This window comes from Saprolegnia parasitica (genome assembly GCF_000151545.1).
Source record: "Saprolegnia parasitica CBS 223.65 unplaced genomic scaffold supercont2.10, whole genome shotgun sequence".
NCBI classification, from domain to species: domain Eukaryota; phylum Oomycota; class Saprolegniomycetes; order Saprolegniales; family Saprolegniaceae; genus Saprolegnia; species Saprolegnia parasitica.
This window is the reverse complement of record NW_012156404.1, coordinates 105,211-133,210: the sequence shown is the minus strand read 5'-3', so window position 1 is coordinate 133,210 and position 28,000 is coordinate 105,211. Positions and strand designations below refer to the sequence as shown.

Here is a 28,000-nt window from a genome sequence, read left to right as displayed (position 1 = left end):
CGTGCATTTCCATACTGACGGCGACTGGATGAGCAGCTCCAAGACGGAGAAGCTGCTCTTCGCGGACGAGGTCGTCGACATCGAGGCCGACTACGCCGTCGGCCATGGCGCGACGCCCGTCGAGCGCCCGCTGCCCGCGCTGCAAGCGTCGCGCGACGCGTTCCGGACCCGCACCTTGAGCATGCCGGTCCGGCGCGGCCACATTGGCCTCAAGGGCTACCTGCGCAACTCGTTCTTTGTGAAGCGCCTTCTATGGACGACGCTGGTGCTCTTCCTCTTGGACGGCGCGGCCTTTGGCTATTACGGCTACTACATGTACGAGCACGACGGCGCCGACTGGTGGTACGAGATCCTGCACGCGTACGAGGCCGTCGACAACATCTCCGACTCGTGCGCCAAGTGGCTCAAGTTTGGCTGGACCGTCTACTGCGCAGCGCCCTTTGTGCTCTTCCTCGGCATCACGGGCACGGGCTTCCGGTGCTTTGACCTTTTCAAGCGCGCGTCGCCGAAAGACGAAGAGGCCATGGAGCACCGCCTGGCAATGCAGCGCATTAGCCAGAAAGTGCAGCGCACGTGGTACCTCCAGGCATGCGAAATGATCTGCTCGTTCCTGATGCTCTACCAAGTCGCGCTCCTCATTCTCGGCATCATCACGCTTGTCCAGTCGCAGTTTATGGCCCACATGTGCGCGGAGGTTCCCGCGATCGTGTTTTGCGCCGGCGCGATCGTCACGTACATGGTCATGATCGTCCAGATCACGTACTTTACGCGCCTTCGCGACCACCTCAAGATGCAGCTCGGCGCGTTCAAGGAAGGCGAGCTCACGGGCAAGGCCAAGGCCGAGCCGACGATGCTGGACGCCAACACCAAGCTCAAGAAGCTCGTTGCCGAGGTCAAGAAGCGCTTGTACACGGCCGCCGAGCTCGGCAACGTCGACGATCTCCGCCAAGTGCTCGTGTTTGCGCAGGACAACCTCGGCCACGACTTTGCGGCGCAGCACTACGGCTCAGCCCGCTTGCACTGGTACGCTTCGTCCATATATTTTTCGGGATGTTTGGTAAACATGTTGATATATGGGTAGGTTTTTCAACTTTTCCAAGAAAAATCCCATGCACGTCGCGGCGATGAACGGCAACGTGGTCATGCTGCAGCTGCTCCACGACGCGGGCTTCTCGGTGAACGCGCTCGACAAGGTGGCGCGCGTGCGCTTGAGCACGGGCGACTTTTTTTGGTACCTCTCCCAAGTGTTTGTGAAGCGCGTCGTGATCTCGGCCGACGAGTCGGCCAAGCAGATCTTCAAGACGACGTTAGTGTCGCCGCTGCACTGCGCGGTCTCGGCGTCGCGCGTCGACGCGGTCCAGTGGCTCATCGACCACGGCGCCGACGTCAACCAAGTGGCGCGCTCGACCGTCAAGCACGAACGCGTGCCGCCCATTTTCTTTGTGGACCACCCCAATATCATGGAGATGCTGCTCGTCGCCAACGCCGACCACCTCCATGTGCCCGACCCGGGGTACTTTTTTTTCGCATCTTGTTGTATCAATGTATCAATCGCATCGTCGTATCTGTCTAGTGGCATGAACACGGTCACGGCGCTCGAGCTGGCGTACCTCCGCGGCAACTATGCTGTTGGCGCGGTGCTGGAAGACTGGGGCGGCGACGTTGCATTAACGCCGCTCCACCTCGCGGCGGGCCTCAACAATGTGCGCAAGGTCAAGAAGATCCTCAAGTATTGCATTCCGGACTGCCTCGGCGAGTACGGCTACTCGGGCTTTAACCGCCGCACGCCGTTGCACTGGGCGGCCGTGAGCGGCAGCACAGACACGCTGCATTTGCTCTTGGAGAAGGGCGCGAACCCGAACTTTCAAGACGCGGGTGGTCGCACGCCACTGCACTGGGCCGCGCGTTGCAACCGCGTCGAGGCGGTGCAGCGCCTTTTGCGCTACGGCGCGAACCCGTCGATCCGTGACCACGAAAGCATGACGCCGATCCTGGCGGGCGCGTTTGCCGACAACTTGTCGCAGGAGCTCCTCTCGGCGATTGTGCAGAGCGGCGGCAACATCAACGATGCGCTCGCCGACTCTGGGGACGCCGCGCTGCACATTGCGATGAAGCGCGGGAAGAAGGCGACCGCGCTCGCGCTCCTCGGTGCGGGCGCAGACATTATGCAAGTGAACGGCGACGGGAGCCGGCCGCTCGACTGCACGACGTCGACCGAGCTCCAGTTTGCCGTCAAGCGCGCGGCCGGGAGTCGCGACGTTATGATTAGCTACACGCATTCGCACATGGAGTTTGCCAAGAAGCTGCGCACGAGCTTGGAAAACAACCACATTACGACGTGGCTCGATCTCAGTACGTACACATCGGATGTGTGTCGTCGTCGTGCTAAGACTGCTCTTGTTGCTGCTGCTGCGTAGTGGACCCGAGTGGCATTGGCGGCGGGTCGGTGTGGCGCGAAGAAATTGCCCGCGGCATCTCGAACGCGTCGTGCGTTGTGAGCATCCTCACCGAAGACTACCCCAAGTCGGAGTGGTGCTTGAAAGAGCTCGCGCTCGCCAAGCAAGTGGGCACGCCCGTCCTCGCGCTCTCGACCGAGAACGTCAAGATTGGCGAAGAGCTGCAAGTGTACTTGTACGCGCGGCAGATCGTCCCGTTCGAGTCGGCCATCACCGCGATCGAGAAGAGCAATCCGCGCAACATTACGTACGAGTACAACGAGGTGGCGTTTGCGCGTCAGTTCCGGTCGCTTCTCGACGGCGTGCGCGATGAGATCGAGAAGAAGCGCCAAGCGCTGGCCAAGACGAGTGGCGCCCACTTGGGCTGGACCATGGTCGACACGTTCCTCAACAACAAGACGTCGACCGAGGCCGAGAACGCTCCGTTTGTGTTTCTCGCCTCTGGCGATATGCACGAGGACTTTGTGCGCCAAGTGTACACGGAGCTCAACCCATACTGCCGCGTGTACGTTGACCACCCGAGCCCGGATGGCGACATGACGACGCGCATCCACGCCGCCAAGGAGGCGATTCTCAAGTGCGCGTGCTTTGTCATTATCTTGTCGGCCAAGAACCAGAACGAGCTCATTCAGGACCAGCTCGCGTTCGCGGAAGACAAGGGCAAGCCAATTCTGCCGATTCTGCTCTCGGACCCAACGTCGTACCTCGGCTTGGCGCACCAATATACACTCTCCCGCAACGACGTGTACCACTTTGCGCAAAACCTCGGCTTTAGCGCGAGCATGAAGAGCCTCATGGCTGGTGTCCGCAAGGCGATTCCGAACGGGAAGCGCCGCGTCGCCCGCAGCGTCCTCTCGCCGCACACGCTCATGGAGCCCCAGGACAGCATTCGCTGGAGCTTCTCGAGCTCGCACGCCAACACGGACTTGTAAGACGTCCTGTAATTATTTCCTCCCGAGCTTTGGCTGGTGCGTCTTGGCATCGCGCAGAAACTGCTGGAGCGCGTTGAGCCGATTGTCAATGTCGGTGAACGTCGACGGCGCTTCCGTGTCGCTCTCGTCGTCGTCGTAGAGGTACTGTGGCGTCGTCGGGACCGCCTGAAACAAGATGAGCATGTTGTACAAGTCGAGGTGGCCTACTGGGAGGAGTACCGTGGGCTTTGACCGTGCCGGTGGCTTGGGGGCTGTCGTCTTGGCCGGGGCGCGCGACCCTCTAAGTGGCGTCGTCGCCTTGCGGGGGACGGTCGGCGACGGCGACCGGCGGCTCGAGACGGCGAGAGGCGCCTTGGTCGACGCGCTCCACCGTGGCGACGCGAGCCGCGCATCCTACGCACCATGTATGTCAGCGTTTTCACGTGCAGAGAAGACATTCATGTACCGCATCCCGCTGGCGCTCGGTGGAGCCCTGGCGGCTGCGCGGCCGTGGCCGTCGAGAGGCATTGGATCCGCCCGACTGGTACCCTGCCGACGAGTCGGACGAGTACCCGCTCCTATTCAACGTCAAACGACGCTCTCGACTTGCGTCGACGGTATTACATGATGGGTTGGCGCGGCGCCGACGACGACCGCGATGGCGGCTGCGGCGACTGCGATCGGGCGCGGAGCTTGGCTTGGCGTTCCAGCTAGGACACTGGCACGTTCAAGGCGAGAGAACGAATGCGTGGGGGACCTACGTGGTATGCTGTCGGGTCAAAGCGCTTGAACGTGGTTGCTGCGGCGGGCGCCGTGTAGCGAGGCTTGCGCGCCCCGTCACTGCTGTCGTGGCCACTCGATGGCCGCGACGACACGGTGGTGCTGCGCGGACGGGGCTTCTGCCCGAAGGATGTGTTTTTTTGTGAGTAAATATACTATATCGGATACCTGCGGCGCCGTCGTCGCGGCCTGTGGGCGGTCTCGATGCGGCGTCGATTTGGTCCGCGCCACGGCGAGCTGGCGCATGAGTTCTCGGTTCTTCAGCTGCAACTCCCGCAACTCTGTCTCGGCGGCACCTGCTTTGGTTTGCTCGTCCTCGAGTTGTCGCTCCAATTGCAGCTACACGAACCGTTCGTGGGCTTTGAAAGACGCAAGTCGCTTTCCTACCACAAGACGGTGGTGGTCGGCCCGTTCGCGCTCAACGTCTTTCTCCAGCTGACGTATCCGCTGCCCATAGCGCTGCTCCAAAGCCTCGACGTCGTCCCGGGAATGCTGCCGTCTACGCAGACGATGTGCGACACATGCGCGTGGGTTGACTCGTACTCGAGCAACTCGATCTGCGCCTTGAGCTCGATGATCTCGTTCGTCGATCTTTTCGGAGCTGCTGGTACATGGTCGTGAGCTCTCTGAGTTCTCGCGCCTGCGCCATGGTCAGACCCGCAGCAAGAATGATGCAGAGGACGAAGTATGTACATCGGACGATGGGACTTTAGCTGCGTCGTGCAGGGCTTGCAGCTGCTTGATCTGGAGCCGAAGCGACGTGTTCTCGTCTTGCAGCGCCGTGAGCTGCTTGTCGGGGACACCACCGTCGACCTTGGCGTCCGTGAGCGCCTATGATGACGAGGCCAAGGTCGGATCGCAGGTCGCACGCTATGACTACCTGCTTGAGGCGCAGGATCGTTTTTTGCAGAATGTCGGGCGTGGGCTGCTCAATGTACAGGAGCGGCAGCGGGTAATGTACGCGGTCGAACTCGACCGCGTAGGTCAGGATAAGGTAGCGCTTGTTGGTCGCATGAAGCGCCGCTGCCGGTGGAGCTTCGGCCGAGGACTTGCCCAACTTGCGCTTCCGGTAGAGTTCCTACATGGCATGCATCCTCATGTCGTATGGATGATGGCGTGTCGAAGCGATACCAAGTCCGAGTACGTGAGGAGGTCAATGAAGACCGAGTCGCTCTTGTGGTTCAAGGCGGAGACGAGCATGTTGACAAAGGTGTAGAAGCGCTTAAAGTTGCCCGTCTTCTTCGTGAGCTCTTCAATGTCTACGCGAGGATGAGCGGTCATGCTTGTTGTCGCGACGCAAGGATCGCACACATGGCGGGAAGGCGCCACCCCATCGATCGACGTCGGCCGTCGCCTTGAGGCTCTCTTCCTCGACCTGGACATGGAGCTCATCGCGTTGGACCCATATCTCGACCGAGTACTCGATGCCATGGAAGCACATGGTCCCCGACGCTTCCATGCTCTTGGCCTCCATCGTCGGCGTGGCGGATCCCTGCCAACCGGTTGGAACCGAACGGTTGAAGATTGGTTCTTCTAACGCGGTTTTTCGAACAAAGCGTCGTGGAAAAATGAAACGCACGCGTGCAAGAGTGATGGTGTTGAGTTTCCAGTCGGACTCAAACTCAAAACACGAGTCCGTCGATCATCGCTCGCTTACGATGCAAGTGCGGACATGCGACAGGATCCACCCGCTGCGTACAACACTATGCCACGTGCGAGGCACGCATAGAGCTTTACGCGCGCGCTGCAAGAATCGCAAGAACGCCGACAGGACGCCATGAAACTCAACTCAAAACAAGCGTTTTTCACTTTCAGCACGAAACGGTATCTTGAAGAGGCGTGCCAGTCTGCGTTTGGTCAAGGGGCGCGAAGGCAAGACGACTTGTCGCCGTCACGATGGCCAACGCGCGCATGCAGTGGGTCGCGACCCGCATCGTCGAGAGCTTCGAGCCGCTCGTGTCGCTCGGCGAAGTCAACGAGTTCCTCGCGACGCCAGCGACCAAGAAGCTCTGGGACGATCTTATCGGCGCCAAAGACGTGAGCAAGATCTTCGTGCACTTCCAAGCCGACGTACGACGCCTCTATCATATAGCCTCTGAACGGTGGTGTTGATGGATTAGCCGGCCGACAAGGGCGACGCGTCGCGCACGCGGCTCACGGCGTCTGCGGGCAACACGATCCCGATCCGCTCCAAGTGCTGTTACTTTCTGCGCGTCACCGCCGATGGCAAAGCAGTTGACACAACCAAGGTACCTTGCGCGTCCTTGGAGACGACAAATGATGCTGATGATGCCCATGCATTACACAGGCCAGCGACGGCACGCTTCTCTTTGGCGAACTCGCGCCCAACGTCCTCCGCGACCTCGAAGCGACACTCTCGCAGCTCTTCACGCCGCTCTTCAAAGCCCGTGAAGACTGGGGCAAGGCCGATCCAGACCTCAAAGTCGAGTTTATGACCGAGTCGGAAAAGTTTGCCAACGACCTCAAGGTACCGAGACAACGAGGTCGTCGTCGAGTCAAATCTGTGACATGTAGGAGGCACTCCACAGCATGGACAGTGGGCTCGAGCTCCGGCGGCCCGACCGAGAGTACGAGAACGCGGGCACGCGCGGCGCGGCCGTGAGCGAGTCGCCGCAGGTCATTGCGCACTACGAGGACGTTTTGAAGGAGTGGTGCGACGTCATTTCGACGTACCTCGAGACCAACACGACGGGCGACGGCAAGAATAAGGACGACGAGATCGACGACGATGGCCCGATGGGCGAGCTCGAGTACTGGCGCCGGCGCATGCAGCGCTTGACGTCGATCACGGAGCAGCTCAAGTCGAACGAGTACAAGGATGTCTTTTTCGTCTTGTCGCGGACGTCGAAAAACGTGAGTGACGACACCAAGCAGCGCATCCAGACGCTCCTTCGCCGGTGGAAGCAGACGGACATTAGCATCACGGAAGCGACGAACGAAGCCAAGGACAACGTCAAGTACCTCTTCACGCTCGAGAAGTTCATCGTGCCGCTCTACTCGGGCACGCCCAACACGATCATCGACACGCTGCCCGCGCTCATGAACTCGATCAAGATGATCCACTCGATCGCGCGCTACTACAACACGTCCGAGCGCATGGCGTCGCTCTTGACCAAGATCACGAATCAAATGATCAGTAACTGCAAGGGCTGCATCACGGGCGGCGAGACGTTTGAAGTCATGTGGAGCAAGGAGCCGGAAGAGCTCGTGCGGAACCTCGACTCGTGCCTCAAGCTCAACGAGGCGTACCAGCAGCAGTACCGAGCGACAAAAGACAAGCTGTTTGCGATGCCGAAAGGCAAGCAGTTTGAGTTCAACGAGATGCAGATCTTTGGCAAGTTTGACCTTTTCTGCCGGCGCATCATCAAGCTCATCGACATGTTTACGACGATCCATCAGTTCTCGTCGCTTGGACAGCACAAACTCGAGGGCATGGACGAGCTCATTGGCAAGTTCAATGGCGTCATCCGTGAGTTCCGGCTGCGCAACCACGATTTGCTCGACTACCGCAACAACCGGTTCGATCGCGATTACGTCGAGTTCAACGTGCGCATCTCGGACCTCGAGGGCCTGCTCCAAAAGTTCATCAACGACTCGTTCGAGAACATTACGAGCATCGAGCACTCGCTCAATCTGCTGCGCAAGTTTCAAACGATCCTCCAGCGCGAGAACCTCAAGTCGGATCTGGACTCGAAGTTTAACGTCATTTTCCAGAATTACGGCCTCGAGCTCGAGCACGTCTTGCAGCAATATGAGCGCCACAAGCACAACCCGCCGTACCCTCGGAACCTCCCGCCCGTCGCGGGCAACATCACGTGGTCGCGCCATCTCCTCAAGCGCATTGAAGAACCGATGAAGAAGTTCGAGTCCAACCAAAATGTGCTCGCAAGCAAGGACGCCAAGCGCATCATCCGCATGTACAACAAGGTCGCGCGGACGCTTGTCGCGTTCGAGTACATTTGGTACCAAGCGTGGGTGCAGTACATTGACACGGCCAAAGCCGGGCTCCAAGCCACGCTCATCATTCGCCACCCCGAAGACAACATTCTCTACGTCAACTTTGATCCGGAGATCCTCCAGCTGCTCCGCGAAGCCAAGTGTCTCGACCGCATGGGCATCGAGATCCCAGAGTCGGCCAAAATCGTGCTCCTCCAGGAAGAAAAGTTCAAGAATTACTTCAACGAGCTCCAATTCGCGCTCTCCGAGTACGACCGGATCGTGACCAAGGTGATTCCGGTGACCGCGATGCTTTTGCGGCCGCACTTTAACGATATGGAGTTCAAGCTCCGGCCTGGCATGATCACGCTGACGTGGACGAGCATGAACATTGAAGCGTACCGCAACCACGTGCACACGGGCCTCCAGCGCCTCGAAGAGCTCGTGACCAACATCAACGACATCATCGAGAACCGGGTCGAGAAGAATCTGCGCATCGTCTCGAAAACGATGCTCGTGGACCTCCCGACGGACCAGTCGTTCTCGCTTGACGAGTTTGTGTCGATGCAAGGCTCCAACATCCGCCGCGCCGGCGCGCTCCTCCAAGGCAAAACATTGAGATTGAGAATGCGGTCGAGGACCTTCTCAAGATCATTACGCAGTACCCGCTCGACTCGCACATTGAGAGCGTCTCGACCGAAGAAGCGATGAAGCTCAAGAAGCACTACAACCACTTTATGTACCAAGCGCTGCTTCACTGCACCAAGAACTCGCTCAACAGCGTCAAGAAGCGGGTGGCGTCCCGCGCCGGCGCCACGCCACTCGCAACCGACCGGCCGTTCTTTGAAGTCGACGTGCAGCTGAGTATCCCGCGCGTCCAGCTCTCGCCTAGCCTCGATGACATCCAGTTGGCGATCAACCGCGCGGCCCAGACCGTGCTCGCGGCCGCAAAAGAGCTCTACGACTGGGGCCAAGCCGACGTGCCAAAAGAAGAGAAAACGACGTTTTTGAGCGCATCACCAAGGACATTGAGATCGTCCGCGTCGTCTTGCTCTTGACCGGGAGCGTCCAAGGCCTTCGCAACAGCGTCACCGAGTACCTTGCGTCCTTCAAGCAGTACGAGTGGCTCTGGATGGAGAACAAAGATGTGTCGTACGACGACTTTCTCAAAAAAGCCCCGAGCTCCAAGACTTTGAGCGCAAACTCAAGTCGTTTGTCATTATTGACGAAGACATTACGGCGATCTCCGGTACACCTCCAAAATATTTACCTCACAGTCCAATATTGAACTATTGTAGCCGTGCACAACATCGGCGCGCTCTCGCTGAATACGCGCAATATCAAGCTCCAGCTCAAGCACGAGAATGCGCAGTGGAAGCTCAAGTACAGCGACAACCTGCACAACCAAGCGCGCAAGAAGATGGAGTCGCTCACCGAGTACTTCCGCAGCATGATGGGCAAGCTCAACCGCAAGGTTGTGGACCTCGACTCGCTCCGGTTCGTCATGAACCTCCTCAAAGAAGTCCGCGCGCGCGAGAGCGGCATCAACATGGAGATCAACCCGGTCTTGGACATGTACGAGATGCTCGAGTACTACCTCCCGGATGGCTTCATGGAGAAGGAAGAAATGGACCAAAAGTCCGTGCTCCGGAGCAACTGGCGCAAGCTCATCCACCACGCCGAGACGCGAACGGACGAGCTCTCCAAGACGCAGGCGGGCTTCAAGCGCGGGCTTCTCCGCGACATTAAGGAGTTCCTTGTGGACGTCAAGCATTTTCGCGAGGACTTTCTGGCTAACGGGCCCATGGTGATTGGCATCTCGGCGTCCGAGGCTGTCGAGCGCTTGAACCGGTACAAGGAAGAGTACAAGATCCGCGAGCGCAAGCAAGATCTCTATACGTCCGGTGAAGAGCTCTTTGGATTACCCAAGACGAGTTATCCCGAGCTCGAGATGACCAAGAAGGAGCTCCAACTGCAAGACAAGCTCTTTGGCTTGTACGTCGACGTGCTTACCACACTCGAAGAGTGGAAGACGATCCCGTGGGTCCAAGTCGCGCAGAACATGCAGTCCATGACCGAGAAGGTCGATGGCTTCTCGAACCGCTGCAAGAAGATGCCGGCCAAGCTCCGCGAGTGGGAGGCGTACGCTGTCCTGAAGAAGATGATTGACGACTTTACCGACATCCTTCCGCTGCTCCAAGAGCTCAGCAAGCCGTCGATCAAGCCGCGCCATTGGGACGCGGTCATGGAGAAAACGAAGACGTCTTTTGACGTGAATGCGGCCGACTTTAAGCTGCAAGCGCTCATGGACGCCAACATCGTGCTCTACAAGACCGAGATTGAAGAGATCACGGACGGCGCCGACAAGCAGCTCAAGATCGAGATCGCGCTCGCCGAAATTAACGAGCACTGGGACGCGGAAGAGTTTCAGTTCAACGACTGGAAGAACCGCAACGTACCCGTTCTCAAAGGCGTTGTGCCGGTCGTCGAGGCGCTGGAAGAGGCACAGATGAACCTCCAGACGATGCTCAGCATGCGCCACGTGCTGCCGTTCAAGGAGGTCGCGCAGCAAAAGCTCGAGCAGCTCAGCGATACGAGCGAGACGCTCGAGCGCTGGATCAAAGTCCAAATGCTGTGGTGCTCGCTCGAGTCGGTCTTCACGGGCGGCGATATCGCCAAGCAGATGCCCGTCGAAGCCAAGAAATTTCAAAAAATCGACAAGGACTGGGCCAAGATCATGACCAAGTCGGTCGAAATCAAGAACGCGGTGCAGTGCTGCGCGAGCGAGCTCCTCAAGTCGTGCCTCCCCAACATGTACAGCGAGCTGGAAAAGTGCCAGAAATCGCTCGAAGGCTACCTCGAGCAGAAGCGCAACAAGTTCCCGCGCTTCTACTTTGTGTCGAACCCCGGTCTCCTCATGATCCTTTCGCAAGGCTCGGACCCGCTGAGCATGAACGAGCATTATGAAAAGGTGTTTGACTCGATCGAGCGCGTGATCCACGACAAGAAAGACAAGACGCTCATCCACACCATGGTCTCGGGCGTCGACGAAGTCCGCTTCTCGTCGATCGTCAAAGCCCAAGGCAACATTGAAGACTGGCTCGCGTCGCTCTTGCGCTCCATGCAGCTCACGATGAAGGACATTTGCCGCCACTGCGCCAGCGACGTCGGCGCCATGAGCGCCGACATCAAGCGCATGCGGGATTTCGTCGACCGCTACGTGGCCCAGTTTGCCCTTTTGGGGATCCAAATGATGTGGACCAACGACGTGCAGACCGCGCTCGAGCAGTGCCGGAGTAAGAAGAACGCGATGAAGGACATGAGCCAGAAGCAGCTCCAAGTCCTCATCGAGCTCTCGTCGTGGTGCCTCCAAGATCTGGGCTCAAAGCAAAACCGCGTCAAGATCGAGACGCTCGTGACGATCCACGTGCATCAGCGCGACGTCATGAGCGACCTCGCCTTGCTCTACAAGCAGAAGAAGATCTCGGACCCAAACGATTTCGAGTGGCTCAAGCAAGCGCGCTTCTACTGGCGGCCCAACAACGCCGACGAGTTTACGGCCGACGGCGCGTGCGTTGTCTCGATCACGGACGTCGACTTCAACTACCAATTCGAGTACCTCGGCTCGAAAGAGCGGCTCGTCGTGACGCCGCTCACAGATCGGTGCTACATTACGCTCGCGCAGGCGCTCGGGATGTACTTTGGCGGCGCCCCCGCGGGCCCCGCCGGCACGGGCAAGACCGAGACGGTCAAAGATCTCGGGCGCACGCTGGGTATCTACGTTGTTGTGACCAACTGCACGGACCAGCAAAAGTACACGGACTGCGCTAAGATCTTCAAAGGGCTGTGCCAAGGCGGTCTCTGGGGCTGCTTTGACGAGTTCAACCGGATTCAGCTGCCAGTGCTCTCGGTCGTCGCCCAGCAAGTGCTTGCGATCCAGAACGCCAAGAAGACGGGGATCAAGTTTTTCCAGTTCCCGGGCGACCCGCAAAACATCTTGCTGCTGCCTGTGTGCGGCTTCTTTATCACGATGAACCCCGGGTACGCCGGTCGGCAAGAGCTGCCCGAGAACCTCAAAGCGCTTTTCCGCGGCGTCGCGATGATGGTGCCGGACTTTGAGATCATCATGAAGGTCAAGCTCTGCTCCGTGGGATACCTCGAGTACCAAGAGCTCGCCAAGAAATTCTTCATCTTGTACTCGACGTGCAAGGAGCAGCTCTCAGCGCAAAAGCACTACGACTGGGGTCTCCGCAACATTCTCGCCGTGCTCCGAAGCGCCGGCAAGATCAAGCGCGACAACCGCAACGACCTCGAAGCCAAGCTCCTCTTCCAGACGCTTCGCGACATGAACCTCTCCAAGCTCGTCGCGCAAGACGTCCCGCTCTTCCTCTCGCTGCTCCAAGACTTGTTCCCGACCGTGCCGCCGCCGCCAAAAGGCGTCTACCCCGAGCTCGAGGCCGCGGTGTTGGCGGAAATCGACAAGATTGGGCTCGTCAACCACCCGGGCTGGCTCAACAAGGTGATTCAGCTCTACGAAACGCAGCTCGTGCGCCACGGCATCATGCTTGTCGGTCCCACGGGCGGCGGCAAATCGCGCATCTTTGAGGTGCTGCAGCAAGCGCTCACGTTCACGACGACGATCAACCACAAGCAGTCGCGGCTCAACCCGAAAGCGATCCGAGCGGCTGAAATGTACGGCGAGGTCGACCCGATGTCGGGCGAGTGGACCACGGGTGTCTTTGCGGCCATGTGGAGCAAGTACAACCAGAAAAGCAACAAGTTTATCATGTGGATGATCTGCGACGGGCCCGTCGATGCGATTTGGATTGAAGATCTCAACACGGTCCTCGACGACAATAAGATTCTAACGCTGGCCAACGGCGACCGCATGCCCATGACGGACAACGTCAAGCTCATGTTTGAAGTCGAGACACTCGTCAACGCATCGCCGGCGACCGTGAGCCGCGCCGGCATTGTGTTTGTCTCGGACACGGACCTCGACTGGGCGCCGGTCGTCGAAGCGTGGATCCGGAAGCGGCCGAATGCGCACCAAGAGATTTTGCGCAACCTCTTTAGCAAGTACATGGGCGAGAACTCGCCGCTGCTACCTGGTATCGCGTTCGACTACCTCGCGCGGAACACGTCGGGGGTGATGCCTGTCTCGCGCGTCGGCCAAGCATCGCGGCTCTACAACCTCATGACGGGTCTCCTCCTCGGCGAGCATGGCACGTCGCTGTCGGAAGACCCGGGGACGCTCCAAAAGCAGCTGGAAAAACTCTTCTTGTACTGCATTGCGTGGAGCGTCGGGCAGTTGCTCGAGCCCGAAGACCGCGTCAAGTTTGACGACTGGCTGCGCAACCTCGACGACCAGAATTTGCTGCCAAAGGTGGTGGACGGCAACCTCGTGTACGAGCACTTTGTCGATCCCGCAACGTACGAGTGGAAAGTGTGGCGCCCGCCGAAGTGGAACTACCCGAAAGGCGACAAGCTCGACTTTTCCAACTTGCTCGTGCCGACGATGGACTCGGTCCGGACGCTCTACTTGATTGAGAATCTGCACAAGCAAAAGAAACCTGTCCTCATGGTCGGCGGCCTCGGTACCGCCAAGACGTCGTGCGCGCTCATGTACTTTAACGAGCTCAACCCGGACACGATGCTCGTAAAGCGCGTCAACTTTTCCAGTGCGACGACGCCCTTTATGTTTCAGACCGCCGTCGAATCCGAGCTCGACAAGCGCGGCGGCAAGAGCTTTGGGCCGCCTAATGGCAAGAAGATGACCATCTTCCTCGACGATCTCAGCATGCCGCTCGTCAACGCGTGGGGCGACCAGCCGACGCTCGAGATCGTCCGCCTCATCATCGAGTGCAGTGGCTTTTGCTTCCTCTCGAAAGACCGGCGCGGCGACTTCAAGGTCTGCGAAGATTTACAGTACGTCGGGGCAATGGGCCATCCAGGAGGCGGTCGCAACGACATTCCCAACCGTCTCAAGCGGCAGTTCTTCCTCTTCAACCTCGTGCTGCCGTCCTTGACGTCGATCGATGACATTTACGGGCAAATGCTCGCGGGGCGCTTCACGCCCGACACGTACTCGAAAGACGCGATCGAGATGGCGGGCAAGCTCACGCGCGCGACGATCGACCTCTGGAACTACATGAAGGCCAAGCTCCTCCCGACGCCCGCCAAGTTTCACTATATCTTCAACATGCGCGAACTCAGCCGCGTCTTCCAAGGCGTGCTATTGACGCCGGCCGAGACGTTCACGTCGGGCGGCGGCTTCCGCGTCGACGAAGGCAAGATGGACAAGGTCGACCAAGGGCAGCTCATCGTGATGGTGTGGCGGCACGAGTGCGAGCGCGTCTTCTCCGACAAGCTGACCAACTACAAAGACAAGGACGTTTACCAAGCGTACATGCGCGAGCTCCTCAAAGGGCATTTCGGCGACGAGATGGAAACCAAGGTGCGGCAACCGTTCTACATGGTCAACTTTCTCCGCGATCCCGCCGAGAACGAAGAAGGCGTCGTCGACGATTTCGTCCCGAAAGTGTACGTCGCCAACGCTTTCGATTTCGATTCCTAACATCCTGAGGTAGGTACGAACCGGGTGGGACGCTCGAAGAGGTCCGAGTCCGCGTCAACGAGTTTTTGGCCAAGTACAACACCGAGTACCCGCAGCGCGTCATGCGCCTCGTGCTCTTTGATGACGCGCTCGGCCATTTACTGCGTCTCTCGCGGCTTCTCGAGATGCCGCGAGGCTCAGCGCTCCTCGTCGGTGTCGGCGGGTCCGGCAAACAGTCGCTCACGCGGCTCGCCGCGTACATGGCGCAGTCGACAGCGTTCCAGGTGACGCTCACCAAGACGTACAACACCAATTCGTTCATGGACGACCTTCGCGTCTTGTACAAGAGCGCGGGGCATCTCAAGAAGTCGACGACGTTCCTCTTCACCGACTCGGAGATCAAGAACGAAATCTTCCTCGAGCTGCTCAACTCGGTGCTCATGACGGGCGAAGTCGCGGGCTTGTTTGCGAAAGATGAGATGATGGCGATGACCGCCGACCTCCGCAATGCATTCGTAAAAGATCGACCGGGTCTGCCCGATACGCAAGCCAATCTCAAGCAGTACTTTATCGACGGCGTCCGCGACAACCTCCACGTCGTGCTGTGCATGTCACCACTCAATGCCAAGTTTGCCGAACGTGCGCGCAAGTTTCCAGGCTTGATCTCAGGCCCGACCATCGATTGGTTCCTCACGTGGCCCGAAGACGCGCTCATCGCTGTCTCGAAAGGCTTTGTCCTGGACTACCCCATGGAGTGCGACGACGTGACGCGCCTCGCGTTGATGACGCACATGGGCATGGTCCACCGGATTGTCACCGACCTCTGCGACGAATACTTCCAGAAGATGCGCCGGCGCGTGTACCAGACGCCCAAGTCGTACTTGAGTTTTATCGAGTCGTACAAGAAGATGTACAGCATCAAGATTGAAGAGATCAAAGTCAAGGAGCAGCGCGTGAACCTCGGTTTGAAGAAGCTCATTCAAGGCGCCGAAGACGTCAAAGCCATGTCGATCGTGCTCGCCGACGAGCAAATCAAGCTCCAGAAAGCGACCGAAGAAACCAACGCGATGCTCCAGTCGCTCCAAGTGTCGTCGGCCGAGGCGTACAAGGAAGGCGAGCAGGTCGCGGCGATCAAGGCCAAGTGCGAAGAAGACGCCGTGCGGATTGGCGCCGAGAAAGCGGCGTGTGAGACCGACTTGGCGAAAGCCAAGCCGTTCGTCGAAGAGGCCGAGACCGCCATCGACTCGATCAAGCCCGCGCACATTGGTGAAATCAAGAAACTGGCCAAGCCCGCCGATATCATCCGCCTCGTGTTCGACGGCGTCCTCATCCTCTTTCAAAGTCAACTCAATACCGTCAAGCAAGCGAAACTCAACGTCGCCAAGCAAGACATTGACTTTATCGAGACGTCGTTCTCGCCATTCGCGCAGCAAGTGATGGGCGACAGCAACTTTCTCAAGAACGTCCAGACGTTCGGGGCCGTCGGCAAGGACATGATCAACGAAGAAACCATCGAGCTTCTCTGCCCGTACATGGAGCTCGAGGGCTTCTTGCCAGCGGTCGCCAAGAACGCGTCGCTCGCGGCCGAAGGGCTCTGCACGTGGGTGCGCGCGATGAAGTTTTACCACGAAGCGTCCAAAGTCGTGAAACCCAAGCTCGAAGCGCTCATGATCGCCGAAGGGCAAATGGAGGCTGCCAACAAGGCGCTCGCGGCCGCCGAGCTCCGACTGCTCAAGTGCAAGGAGCGGCTCACGGAGCTCCAGCAGATGTTCGAGTCGCAAATGGCCGAGAAGAAGCGTATCGAGGACGGTGCGAATGCCCTCGCGCGCAAGATGCAGCAAGCGTCCGATCTCATCAACGGGCTCGCGGGCGAGCGCGTGCGCTGGACCGACGATTCCAACAACTTTGCGGATCTGAAGCGGCGCATGGTCGGCGATTGCGCAGTGGCCTGTGCGTTCGTCTCGTACTGCGGCCCGTTCAACCAAGACTTTCGGCACTACATGGTCATGAACAAGTTCATTCCGGACTGCGAGATCCGCAGCGTACCCGTGACGTCGGACCTCGACATCATCACGTTCCTCGTCGACATTGGCACGATCGGCGACTGGAACATCCAAGGGCTCCCGACCGACTCGCTCTCGATCCAGAACGGTATCATGGTCACACGGTCGTCGCGCTACCCGCTGCTCGTGGACCCGCAAGGCCAAGCGCTTTCGTGGATCAAGAATCGCGAGGCGCTGCGCATGCCCAGCTACGGCTCGACAGCGCTCAACCATCCCAAGCTGAAGGACCAGCTCGAGTACTGCATGGGCGAGGGCCGCGCGCTCGTCATAACGGGCGTTGAGGAAGACATTGACCCGATGTTGGACCCGGTCTTGGAGCGGCAGATCATCGTGAAGGGCCGAAGTCTCTCGATCAACGTCTCGGACAAGAACATGGAGTTCAACCCGGCGTTCTCCATGTACTTCATTACGCGCTTGCCCAACCCGCATTTCGGACCGGAGCTCCAGGCCAAGACGACTGTGATCGACTTTACCGTCACCATCAAGGGTCTCGAAGAACAGCTTTTGGGGCGCGTCATTGGGAAGGAGCAGAAAGCCCTCGAAGAGCAACTCGCGCAAGTGCTCGAAGACGTCAACCTCAACACCAAGTCGCTGCTCGCCCTCGACGCGTCGCTCTTGGAGCGTCTCACGTCCAACACGGGCAACTTGCTCGAAGACGAAGAACTCATTGGTGTCCTCGCCAACACGAAGGAAAAGCGGCCGAAGTCAAAGACAAGCTCATTGCGGCCGCCGACACGCGCAAGAGTATCAACGAAAAGCGTGAGCAGTTCCGGCCCGTCGCCACGCGCGGCTCGGTCTTGTACTTCTCGGTAGTCGAAATGTCGCTCATCAACTGCATGTACCAGACGTCGCTCAACCAGTTTTTGGCCCTCTTTATGAAGTCGATGGACGTGGCCGACAAGGCCGCGCTCGCGTCCAAGCGCGTCGCCAACATCATCGAGACCATGACGTACATCAGCTACCGCTACATCAACCGCGGTCTCTACGAGTGCGACAAGCTCACGTTCATTCTGCTGCTCACGATGAAGATCCTCGTGACCGACGGGCTTTTGACGCCCGAGGAGGTGACGCTCCTCATTCGCGGTGGCGCGGCCTTGGACATCAACACGGTCCGGCGCAAGCCGTTTTCGTGGATCTCGAACGAGGCGTGGCTCAACATCATTGAGCTCTCGCAGTCGTGCAAGTTTTACACGTCGCTGCCCCACGATATGACGTCGAACGAGGCCATGTGGCGCCGGTGGTACGAGGACAACGAGCCCGAGAACACGATGATTCCCGACTACGAGAACCGCATCGCCGAGAACGAGTCGATTGGACCGTACTTGAAGCTGCTGCTTGTGCGCGCGCTGCGCATGGACCGCACGATCCTCTGCACGAAGGAGTTCATCCGCAACACGGCGCAAATGGGGCCGCGCTACGTCGAACCCGTGACCGATACGATCGAGAGCATCTTTGCGGAAATGAAAGCCGACACGCCCGTGATCTTCCTCCTCTCGATCGGCGCCGACCCGACGGAAAGCATCGAGCAGTTGGCGCGGAAGCGCAAGTTCCCGTCCCCCGCGGTCGTCTCCATGGGCGAAGGCCAAGAACCCGTCGCGTTGAAGGCGATCAACGCCGGTGTTGTCAACGGCACATGGGTGCTGCTCCAAAACTGCGAGCTCGGCCTCGAGCTCATGGAGCAAATGGAAGACGTCATTTTCAAGCTCTCGGAGACGATGGACGCCAACTTTCGACTCTTTCTGACCGCGCTCCCGAGCGAGCAATTCCCGCTCGGGCTCCTGCAAATGTCCACCAAGGTGACCAACGAGCCGCCGCAGGGCTTGCACGCAGGTATCCTTCGGTCGTTCACCGTCATGGTCGACCAAGAAAAGCTCGAGCGCGTCGAGACGGTCCAGTGGCGCCAGCTCCTCTTCGACTTGTGCTTTTTACACTCGGTCGTGATTGAGCGCAAGAAGTTTGGCCCGCTCGGCTGGTGCATTCCGTACGAGTACAACAACGGCGATCTCTCGGCGTGCACCATCTTCTTGGAGAAGCACCTGTACAACGGTCCGATCTCGTGGCCGACGCTCCAGTACATGGTGTCGGAGGTGCAGTACGGCGGCAAGATTACCGACAACTTGGACCGGCGCATGTTCAACTACTACTGCGAGTGGTGCATCCAGCCCGAAGCCTGCTCGCCCAACTTTAGTTACAACCCCGGCGAGCCCATTTTGCGCATGCCCAACGACTTCAACTACCGGATTCCGGTCGCCGAGAACATTGACGACTACCGCAACTTTTGCCACAGCCTTCCGGACGTCGACTCGCCCGAGATCTTTGGCCTCCACCCGAACGCCGACTTGACGTACCGCGTGAAAGAAGTCAACTTGCTCCTTGGCACCCTTGGCGAGACGCAACCCAAAGGCGGTGGCGGGTCCTCCGGTGTCTCGCGCGAAGACGTCGTCTGCGAAAAGGCCAAAGAGCTGGCGGACCGCCTCCCCGAAGACTACATTGAAGACGACTACAAGGCCAAAATCCAGCGCCTCGGCGGCCTCACGATCCCGCTCAACATCTTTTTGTACCAAGAGATTCAGCGCCTCCAGCGCGTCATCTCCAAGGTCCGCACGATGCTCTCGCAGCTGCAATGGCGATCCGCGGTGAAGTCGTCATGACCGAAGAGCTTAGCTGGACGCTCAACGCGATCTTTGACGCCAAGGTGCCGCCGTCGTGGCTCCGGACGTCTGTCGGTGACGAGTTTTCCTGGATCCTGCCGACGCTAGGGCTTTGGTTCTCGTCGCTGCTCTCGCGCGATGAGCAGAGCCGGAATTGGCTCAACACGCGCCGGCCCAACTGCTTTTGGCTCACGGGCTTCTTCAACCCCCAAGGCATGCTCACCGCGATGAAGCAAGAGGTGACGCGGAAGCACTCGAAGACCGACAAGTGGGCCCTCGACGATGTTGTGTACCACACCGAAGTCACCACGTTCGAGCGCGCGGAGCAGGTGCGGCAGCCGCCCGCGGAGGGCATCCTCATTTACGGCCTCTTCCTCGACGGCGCGACGTGGAGCAAGCAAGACGGCACGCTGGTCGAGTCGGAGCCCAAGAAGCTCTTTACATCGCTGCCCGTTCTGCACGTCAATAGCATGTCCAAGGAGCTCGAAACCAAGTCGCGCAAGGAACTCTATGGCTCGATCGGACCGTTCGAGTGTCCGTGCTACAAGTACCCGATGCGAACGGACCGGTACATCATCTTTATGGTCACGATGAAGTGCCCTTCGAACCGACCGCCGCGTCACTGGGGCCTCCGCGGCGTCGCGCTCCTCTGCAACACAGAGTAGGTGTAATCAACCCTTGTACATATATGTGTGTATTGGCATGTAAGCTGGTCATTCATACAAGGTCATGGTGGTCGTCCCGCAAGCACACCACAGTGTTGTGACCTGCGAAGGTGCGCAGTTTGCTTGCTTTCTCCTTGCCGTTGGATCTTCATCAGCGTCCTTTGATTGGAGCCGACTCGATGGGTCCGACTTCAACCAGGTCGTCGTCATGGCCCATGACGACCTTGCCCATGCATGACTCATGGGCAAGGAATTTCGTCCGTTGACCAAGTCCCATCAGCCGTAGTACAGGTAATAAGTTGCTACCTGGTACTGAGCGATGCTTGCGCTTGGACCCACCACAGCCAGCCTTTGTTATTGCTGAATGAAGACCAGAGCAGACCAAGTGCAACACGTTCTCGATGCTACCCGACGGTGTGAATTATTCCCTTGATGGTAGGCAAGCTACTTCTACATCTCGAGGTATTCTAGCTCGTTAATAATGTGTGTCCATTTCACAGCCGTCGTAGTAGGTAGTAAGTAGTATATTAGCTCGTACAGGGTGGGGGTGTCTAATTCTTGGTCTTGGTCGCGTGCTCGTTGTTGTGCACGACGGTGTTTTGCAGATGCATCTGGATGGCCGCAAACGGGTTGGACTGGAACGCCGGGTGCGTCTGGACGGCCTTGAGATGGCCGAGCTCCTGCATCGCCATGCGCTTCTTCTGCTTTCCGGTCATCTGCGAGACGGTCTTGGGCGCGGCCTCGACGACTTTAACGGCAGCCGGCGCCTCCGAGAAGAGCGACTTTTGCAGCTCTTCGAGGTCGCCAAACATGCCGTCCGTCTCCTTCTTGGCCGCCTTCTCCTTCTCGGCCACCGTGCGCTGGACCATGCCCATCTTCTTGAGGAACGCGTCGCGGCGCTTCTGGCGCTTGCGCTGGCCGCGGCTCAAGTGCGCTTCGCCGACCTCGGGCTCGCCGGCATCCGACGCAGCGTCGTCGTCCTTGGTGGCGGCGACAGCCGCCGGCTGGTGCACGCGGTACGTCTTGGTGCGGCGGACCTTGCCCATGCTCGAGATCGGAAATGATCCGAGTTTTGTCCTTTGGCCACCAACCAGATCCAAGTCCGGATACGGTGCCTGGTCGAGCTTGACACGCAAGGAATTCCCTTAAACAAGTTCAGTCCCACCTATCGATGCGGAATCCTTGCCTTGCCGTCAACGCGTCGACGCGTTGAAGCCATGGCTTCAATCCTCTGGTCGGCCAATGCATGGTAGATTTCCCACTCCCGTCACCCATAGAATCCTCCAAGAAGAAAGGGTTCCGGACGCTACATGGACATCGAGGAGCGTCTTACAGCATGTCGAGACATGGAGAAGACGACTCGACCAATGGCTCCAACACTCGTTAGCGCCAACACCACCGAAGCGTCGCTTACTCGTCCACTGTCGTCGCAAAGTGGGATGCTTCGTCTTCCTCGAAACCACGCGGCCGTCGTCGTAAGAAGAGCCGGCCGACACCCCACACACGCGCAGCGAGCGGTCCATAAAGATCTGGTCCTGCTTGTCACATGCCCGTAGCGCGACTGTCCTCGCGCTGGCGGTATTTTTGCAACAACCACTTGTACAGTATCTACGCTGCGGCGTGCAGTGGCGCCAGCCGCGACACGTCGATGCGACCACCACGGCTCGACGCCTTGAGCTGTCCAGCATCGTCGTGCTTGGAGCCCTATATGTTACAGGAGCCCTATATGTCCCAGGAGGCTCGCATGCCCTCTAGCGAGCGCTGGATCGAGGCGCGATCTTCGTGCATGATCCACGCATGTGGTCAGCAGTGACAGGATCGGCAGAGGCTGCGCATTACTTTTCAAGGTAGTTACGCTGCCACCTTGGGCGCCGCCCCCGATTATCCGGATGGACTCGGTGGCCGCGGTGTCTTTTTATTCGTATTGTATTGCACCTTTGTATGCGAAATAAACCGTTGCATTAAATGGGATTGTATACGTGCGGGCGGAAACAGCTGCGAGAAACAAGCTGCTGCATTTGCCTTCGTGCCCACGTGTGCGCAGTTTGCTCCTGGCCTTGACGAAGCGTCTCAAGAAGCGGTGATGGCCAAGAAGAACGCGTCCAAGGAAGGGATCCGCCTCGCCGAGGAGGGTGACTGGGCGCAGCTGCTCACATGCCTCCTCGCCAAGCCCGCGATCGCCCAGCAGCGCGACCACTATGGCATGCTGCCGCTGCACTGGGCGTGCACCGAGAACGATGTGCCCATCAACGTCCTCCTCGCGCTCATCGAAGCGTACCCGGACGCGGCCATGGCCAAGAATGACGCGCAGATGCTGCCGCTGCACGTCGCCATTCGCTCGAACGTCGGGCCCAGCGCGCTGTCGATTCTATGCGCCGCGTCGCCCGACTCGATCTGGACCAAGCTGCCCGATGGTCTTCGCCCACTCGCGATGGCCACGATGAGCGGCCTCGACCAAGAGTCGCTTGGCGTCCTCCAAAAAGCCGAAGAGCAGTATCGCTGGACGCACCCAGAGGTCCAAGACGACGACGACGACGAGGCGCAGTACGAAGAGACGAAGCGGGACCTCCTTCGCCAGTCGCAGCTCATGCGCGACAGCTTGCGGGATAGCCAGCTCTTCAATTCGATCGTGCTGGACCACAAGCACAGCTGTGAGAGCAGTCCCATGGGCATTGAAGAGGTCGAGGAAGAATCCTCGTCCACCGAACTCGCCGACGTCACCAAGCGCACGTCGTCGGCGTCGTCGGCGTCATCCGCTCGCCATAGCAGCGGCGGCTGCCACGTGTGCCACAAGTCCTTCTCGGTGTTTCGCAAAAAATACGTGTGCTGCAGCTGCCACGTCTGCATCTGCAAGCACCACATTATGGGCCGCCGCCACGGGTCCGAGTCGAGCAAGGCAGTGCTCTGCGCCGACTGCGTCGCGAAGGACCAGCCGCAGGCCGAGCCAACGCCCGAGCGCCGCCTCCAGCACCAGCGCAGTAGCACCTTTCTCTCGTCACCGGACGCCGCGACGACACCGCCCAAGCCGCGCAACTACTCGTCCGAGACGCCGCCACCGTCCCTGCGGCGCCGCAGTGCCAGCTCCCGAGGCGAAATGGAAGCGATGGACAAGGACATTCTCATGCGGCGCATCATTGGCGCACGCGGCAGCGGCAGCGACACGGCCAGCTGCACGGGCAGCGAGCAGGAACCGTCGGACGTCTCGGCGCTCTCGCTGCAAGTGCGGCTTCTAGAAGCAAGAAACGCGTCGCTGGAGCTGCGCGTCTTTGAACAAGAGAAGCAGCACAACGAAGCGATGCTGCTGCTGACCCAGACCATGACGCGCCTCGCGGAACTCGAGATGAAGATGCACCAGTCGTCCAGCAATAGCTTTAGCTCGGTCGAGAACGGCGTCCTGGACTTCCACAACCCATTCACCGAGCACTTTTCAAGCTCGTAGGAGTAATTTATTAGCCGTCATCGTCGTCGTCCTCTACTAATCTACCATGCCATTCTTCTGTACCCCTGGAATGCGTTCGCGTCGCTTGATGATAGACAATATTTCCAACAAGTACGACGGACTAGTTGCTGGAAACATTGGCTCGCTCCGAACTCGGCTGAGCGCAGTAAAGGGTCTTCGCCAGTCGTCTGAGAAGAAAGGTTGGGTAGAAGTGCTTGATGGAAGATTGCTACTAGGCAATTCGTCTTGGCGATGACTATGGACGATGACCGACATCTTGACAGGTGTTAAGAACGGTCCAGCCGGCCGCAAGATGATTGGCCAAAATCCAACGCATTTTCGGACTCGAACGAAAACCCAAGAACCATGCGTCGCCCATCGCTGCCGGTGGTGGTCACGACGGCCGTCGTCGCCGGCGTCCTCGGTACCATCTACTACGTCCACGACGTGCAGGTCCGCGAGAAGAAGGTAGCGCGCTTCTGCGGCTCACAATGCCAGCGCCTCATGCGATCGATAGGAGATGCGCGAAGGCGTCCTCCGCGACATTCGCCGCGACCGGCTGCGCAAGCAGCAAGAAGAGGCCGCAAAGAGCAGTGGGCCGCTGTAGATACGACGTGCTATATTGATAAGATCAGCCTCGCGTGCTCTCGACGTATCGGTCTTGCTCGAGCAGCTCGGCGAGCCACGCCTCGGCCGCCCCGTCGTCGCGCTGGAGCTGCATGCGCTTGCCGATCAGGAGAGTTTGCCGAATGTCATTGAGGAAGCTCGTCTTGCCGCAGACGTAAATGCGCCCTTGCTGCTGGTCGATGTCTTCGAGGACCCGGGACATGTGGGCGCGGACCGCGTCGCGAAGCGTCAGAAACGATGTCGCCTTGACGTCCGGTGGGCTCGCGACCACGAACGTGAGGCGAACGTCGTCGTCCGTCCAGCCCTCGATCTCGTTGATGTGTGGCAGAGCGTTCTGGTTCTTGCAGTTGTAAAAGAGCCAGTGGTGGCCCGTCGCGGCCGGCGGGCGCTACAGCAATCGCGTCTCATGCCATCATAAGCAATCGCACGTCGTACCATGCGTTCGCGCAGCAGCGTCAAGATGGGCTGCAACCCGAGTTGGCAGCGATGAGGACAAGCGGCTGCGTTCGGTCCCCGCTGGAAAAGCGCGCCGGCAGCACCAGTGCTTGAAGCAGGTACTGCGTCGTATCGACGGTCGCCATGAGACTGTGCTTGGCAGCCTTGGCGAGGCGCACCGCGCACTCTTTCTTGGCTGCGAGCGCTGTAAAGTACGCGTGGAATGCGCCGCTGTGCGTCTCCAAGGACGTCATCGTCGCGTTTGGCTTCGATGGCACGTCGAGGTAGAGGCCGACCGTCCCCTCGTGGAACGACATCACCGTGAGGTACCGTGGCTGCATGCTCGGGACCACGTGCAAGAAGATGTCGAGTGAGATTTCGATGCTTGGGCACAAAAGCAGCAGGCCGTACAAGCTCAGCTACCGCGCGTTGTCATCGTCACCTAGCACCATCACCGCGATATCAAAGTACCTCGGGCGACACGACGCGGGCCTCGAACGCCTCCTTGTCTGTAGCCAGCGACTCCAAGAGCTCTCGCTCTGTTGGGTTGGCGACTACGGGGCCAACGCACCGACAACGCGCTGCGAGACCTAACCCTCGGCATCGATCGCCTGCACGCAACGAAATGGAGGACGTACCGTGGCACACTCGTAGTACTTTGTGAGCGCATCCAAGACCGTGCACGGTGTCGGGAACGGGTGCTTGAAGGGCACGCCGGACACGGGCACGGCTTGTATCCACTGCTGCAGCTTGAACTGGAGCGCGCTCGCGATCGCGTGGGCTGTCTCGGGCGTGTTTTCCATAAAGAGCACCAGCGTATCGCCGGTCCGACACGTCCATTTCTCCAGAAGCGGGTTCACCTTGAGCTCGAGGTGCCATAGCGACGCCTCGTTGCTGAGGCTTCCAAACACAAGCGGCAGCGGGTCAAAGAAGTGGCTGTTTTGAGCCACGAGGTTGGGGAGTTTGTGTTGCTTTTGGAGGCGCATTTGAAAGTCCACAGCGTGCGGCGGTGGCACCTCGATCGTCTTGAATTGGAGCAGCACCAAGAAAGGCACGAAAGGCTTGCTCGCCCGCATCGGGGTAACGGTCTCGAGCGGCGTCATGACGCTCGCGCTGTCACGGAGGACGCCGAAGAGCCGTGTTTCCCAGTCGGCGTACGTCACGTCAAGGTTCTTGCTGGCGTCGCCGAGCGTGCACTCGAGAAGTCGCCGGCCCCCGAGGAGCGCGAGCTTGGTGTCAATGGCGATGCCAAAAAGGTTAAAGTGGTCGCCAAATGCGCTGTCGCCGCTCGCAAAGACGGCATAGTGCTGGTCCGACAAGAGGCGCGCGGCATTTGCATCAACTTGATAGTTGATCCAAAAGTTGAAATGCGCGGCATTGTCGGTCGCGCCGCCGTCCATGTACGCTGAGAGGATGAAGATCACGTGGCGTTCCGTGACAAAGTCGTCCGGATTGAACTTGTACAAGTCTTTGACTTCGGCCGCATACCCGATGCAGCGCGCGGCTGCGACGAGTCGGTTCGCAAAGGCCTCGCTGCGCCCGGTTTGCGACCCATAGTAGATGACGAGCGTCACCGGCTTGATCTCGGTCACGCTGCCGCGGGGACTCTTTGTCACGCTGCCGCGGGGACTCGGGGACGGCGAGAAGCGCTCGCGCACCGACACCATTCGGCGCGACGTCACTGACGGAGCAATCGAGACCCTTGATCGCATTGACGCGGCCGACGTGAGCTTTCGCAGCGACATGGAGCCAAAGAGGTTGGCAAACATTCCGCTCATGGCGCGAAAGGGCGCGAAGAGCGAACTGAGACGACGAGAATGCGGGAAACCGATGGGTCCTAAAAAAGACGCTGTCGCCGACGTTTCTCAGTGTCGTCAACGATGTAACGAATGACCTCATGCAGGCTTATTTGCGCGCGCAATCCGATCGCAGCGCAATATTGGGCCTTGGCAGCGCTAAGAACGGAGTCGGAAATGGGATTGCTATCCCACTGCAGTATGGACCTTGAGCGTCCAACGTCGACGAGGGACCTAGCGTCGTATCATCTGTTATTGCATGTGCGGCCGCAACCTTGTCGCAGCGTCGAGGCTCCACCTCTCGACGTTCGAGCTGACGAGAGATGCCGGCCACGACATGACGTGGCGCGCCCGCAACGTTTTTTGAATTCGAACAGGCCGTATCCGGCATGTCGCGTATCCGGAAAGCAGTTGGCCAACTGCTTAAATCCAAGTGCTCGATGGGCGGCGTCGCTGGCACGCTCTTCGTGCTGTGGGTCCGCAGCGGGTTCTCGTCGGCGACGGTCGCGGCCGCGCTTACCTTCTACCCGCCGCTATCGACGTACACGCTTGAGAAGGACGCGGCGACGGCCAAGGAGGCCTACCCGCTCTACAACGTCACGCACTTTGTGGCCGCGCACGCGCGCCTCGTCGCCGCTGCCCGCGTCTTCATGGTGCCAACGCGCCCCGGCAACGAAGTGCCATGTACGCAGCACGCGCTCAATGTCGCATGGCCCATGCGCTACTTTGGCTAGGCTTTGTGTTTCGGTACCCCGAGGCCGAATTCACGCTCATCTTTAGCCACGGCAACGCGACAGACTGCGGCGCCATGTACTCGCGCTACATTGCGCTCTCTCGGGTCCGTCTCCTCTCTGCCGATGGCCCAATGAACATGGCGCGTAGGAGCTCGCGGTGAACGTTGTCGCGTACGACTACTCGGGCTACGGCGCGGCGACCGGTCGCCCCAATGAGGCCAACACCTACACGGACATCACAGCGGTATTTGACTTTTGCGTCCAGCACCTCAGGTATCCTGCGCACAAGATCATCTTGTACGGCCAAAGCGGTGCGTCCTCCTGTTGCATCTCTTCTTGCTCTCGTGGTAACGAGCATGACGCAGTGGGCAGCGGCCCAAGCATCTACTTGGCGGCCAAAGAGCTCAAGATCCGCGGCCTCATCGTGCACAGCGGGCTCCTCAGCGGCATGCGTGTTCTCACGCCGAGGTAGAACACCTCTCTCTTGCGCATGGCCTCATGGCGGAATGGCTCGATAGCCGCGCGCTCGGGTGTCTTGATACGTTTCCCAACATTGACCGCATCAAGCGGGTGCAATGCTCGACGCTCATCATCCATGGCGAAGACGACGTTGAGATTTCCCTCTCGCACGGGAAAGGCTTGTACGAAGCGCTGCCCGACCACTGCAAGTTTGAGCCGCACTGGGTGCCGCACCGCGGCCATAATGACATTGGCGAGACCCGGGAATGCCGTGCCGAGTACATTGCCCACCTCCAAAAGTACCTCCAGCACCTGCACGCGCAGCCATGATTAGCCTGCTACGACACGGCTTCGTCGAGTGTTATAACGCGTAATATTGTAAGCTACGAGCCAGCCTCCTGTGCGACCCGCAGCTGCGCGGCCGCTTGCCCGGCGACGTCTTCGCTGGGTTGAAGATCGGCCGCTCTAAAA

The 28,000-nt window shown here is 59.2% G+C and overlaps 8 protein-coding genes across 8 annotated transcripts; 5 read left to right on the top strand and 3 right to left on the bottom strand.

The window, feature by feature from the left end:
* SPRG_03838 (hypothetical protein) lies at positions 1 to 3,414 on the top strand. The gene is made up of 4 exons (XM_012342435.1): positions 1 to 1,023; positions 1,082 to 1,513; positions 1,574 to 2,352; positions 2,418 to 3,414. Exons 1-4 carry the CDS (start codon positions 29 to 31, stop codon positions 3,386 to 3,388), a joined length of 3,177 nt encoding a protein of 1,058 aa, XP_012197825.1. The 5' UTR covers positions 1 to 28; the 3' UTR covers positions 3,389 to 3,414.
* Positions 3,392 to 5,621, bottom strand: SPRG_03837 (hypothetical protein; the record flags this gene model as incomplete). Its single annotated transcript, XM_012342434.1, has 12 exons — positions 3,392 to 3,553; positions 3,596 to 3,781; positions 3,834 to 3,945; positions 3,992 to 4,077; positions 4,129 to 4,266; positions 4,316 to 4,486; positions 4,535 to 4,646; positions 4,691 to 4,725; positions 4,841 to 4,978; positions 5,028 to 5,225; positions 5,279 to 5,406; positions 5,459 to 5,621. 12 exons carry the CDS (start codon positions 5,619 to 5,621, stop codon positions 3,401 to 3,403), a joined length of 1,620 nt encoding a protein of 539 aa, XP_012197824.1. The 3' UTR covers positions 3,392 to 3,400.
* Positions 5,622 to 6,043: 422 nt separating this feature from the next.
* Positions 6,044 to 20,153, top strand: SPRG_03836 (hypothetical protein; the record flags this gene model as incomplete). The annotated part of the gene is made up of 9 exons (XM_012342433.1): positions 6,044 to 6,217; positions 6,268 to 6,396; positions 6,456 to 6,635; positions 6,683 to 8,664; positions 8,712 to 9,084; positions 9,129 to 9,256; positions 9,280 to 9,353; positions 9,403 to 14,647; positions 14,695 to 20,153. The coding sequence occupies 9 exons, from the start codon at positions 6,044 to 6,046 to the stop codon at positions 17,534 to 17,536; spliced, it is 11,127 nt and encodes a 3,708-aa protein (XP_012197823.1). The 3' UTR covers positions 17,537 to 20,153.
* A 394-nt stretch (positions 20,154 to 20,547) lies between these two features.
* Positions 20,548 to 21,109, bottom strand: SPRG_03835 (hypothetical protein). Its single transcript, XM_012342432.1, has one exon. The coding sequence runs from the start codon at positions 21,083 to 21,085 to the stop codon at positions 20,591 to 20,593; it is 495 nt and encodes a 164-aa protein (XP_012197822.1). The 5' UTR covers positions 21,086 to 21,109; the 3' UTR covers positions 20,548 to 20,590.
* Positions 21,110 to 22,097: 988 nt separating this feature from the next.
* Positions 22,098 to 23,547, top strand: SPRG_03834 (hypothetical protein). Its single transcript, XM_012342431.1, has one exon. The coding sequence runs from the start codon at positions 22,123 to 22,125 to the stop codon at positions 23,476 to 23,478; it is 1,356 nt and encodes a 451-aa protein (XP_012197821.1). The 5' UTR covers positions 22,098 to 22,122; the 3' UTR covers positions 23,479 to 23,547.
* A 277-nt stretch (positions 23,548 to 23,824) lies between these two features.
* SPRG_03833 (hypothetical protein) lies at positions 23,825 to 24,226 on the top strand. The gene is made up of 2 exons (XM_012342430.1): positions 23,825 to 23,946; positions 23,996 to 24,226. The coding sequence occupies exons 1-2, from the start codon at positions 23,845 to 23,847 to the stop codon at positions 24,083 to 24,085; spliced, it is 192 nt and encodes a 63-aa protein (XP_012197820.1). The 5' UTR covers positions 23,825 to 23,844; the 3' UTR covers positions 24,086 to 24,226.
* Positions 24,110 to 26,318, bottom strand: SPRG_03832 (hypothetical protein; the record flags this gene model as incomplete). The annotated part of the gene is made up of 6 exons (XM_012342429.1): positions 24,110 to 24,493; positions 24,541 to 24,570; positions 24,600 to 24,959; positions 25,012 to 25,049; positions 25,112 to 25,130; positions 25,179 to 26,318. 6 exons carry the CDS (start codon positions 26,316 to 26,318, stop codon positions 24,110 to 24,112), a joined length of 1,971 nt encoding a protein of 656 aa, XP_012197819.1.
* Positions 26,319 to 26,754: 436 nt separating this feature from the next.
* On the top strand, positions 26,755 to 27,887 carry SPRG_03831 (hypothetical protein). The gene is made up of 5 exons (XM_012342428.1): positions 26,755 to 27,020; positions 27,071 to 27,174; positions 27,219 to 27,381; positions 27,436 to 27,538; positions 27,589 to 27,887. The coding sequence occupies exons 1-5, from the start codon at positions 26,777 to 26,779 to the stop codon at positions 27,857 to 27,859; spliced, it is 885 nt and encodes a 294-aa protein (XP_012197818.1). The 5' UTR covers positions 26,755 to 26,776; the 3' UTR covers positions 27,860 to 27,887.
* Positions 27,888 to 28,000: the final 113 nt, after the last annotated feature.

Bases quoted from the DNA above. Each gene is read 5' to 3' on its own strand.
- SPRG_03831 (XM_012342428.1), top strand. From the start codon at position 26,777: ATGGGCGGCGTCGCTGGCACGCTCTTCGTGCTGTGGGTCCGCAGCGGG. The intron at 27,021-27,070 runs GTACGCAGCACG...TACTTTGGCTAG, and splicing joins CCCCGGCAACGAAGTGCCAT to GCTTTGTGTTTCGGTACCCC. The intron at 27,175-27,218 runs GTCCGTCTCCTC...CATGGCGCGTAG, and splicing joins GCTACATTGCGCTCTCTCGG to GAGCTCGCGGTGAACGTTGT.
- SPRG_03834 (XM_012342431.1), top strand. From the start codon at position 22,123: ATGGCCAAGAAGAACGCGTCCAAGGAAGGGATCCGCCTCGCCGAGGAG.
- SPRG_03835 (XM_012342432.1), bottom strand. From the start codon at position 21,085: ATGGGCAAGGTCCGCCGCACCAAGACGTACCGCGTGCACCAGCCGGCG.
- SPRG_03838 (XM_012342435.1), top strand. From the start codon at position 29: ATGAGCAGCTCCAAGACGGAGAAGCTGCTCTTCGCGGACGAGGTCGTC. The intron at 1,514-1,573 runs GTACTTTTTTTT...GTATCTGTCTAG, and splicing joins CTCCATGTGCCCGACCCGGG to TGGCATGAACACGGTCACGG. The intron at 2,353-2,417 runs GTACGTACACAT...GCTGCTGCGTAG, and splicing joins TACGACGTGGCTCGATCTCA to TGGACCCGAGTGGCATTGGC.
- SPRG_03833 (XM_012342430.1), top strand. From the start codon at position 23,845: ATGCGTCGCCCATCGCTGCCGGTGGTGGTCACGACGGCCGTCGTCGCC. The intron at 23,947-23,995 runs GTAGCGCGCTTC...TGCGATCGATAG, and splicing joins TGCAGGTCCGCGAGAAGAAG to GAGATGCGCGAAGGCGTCCT.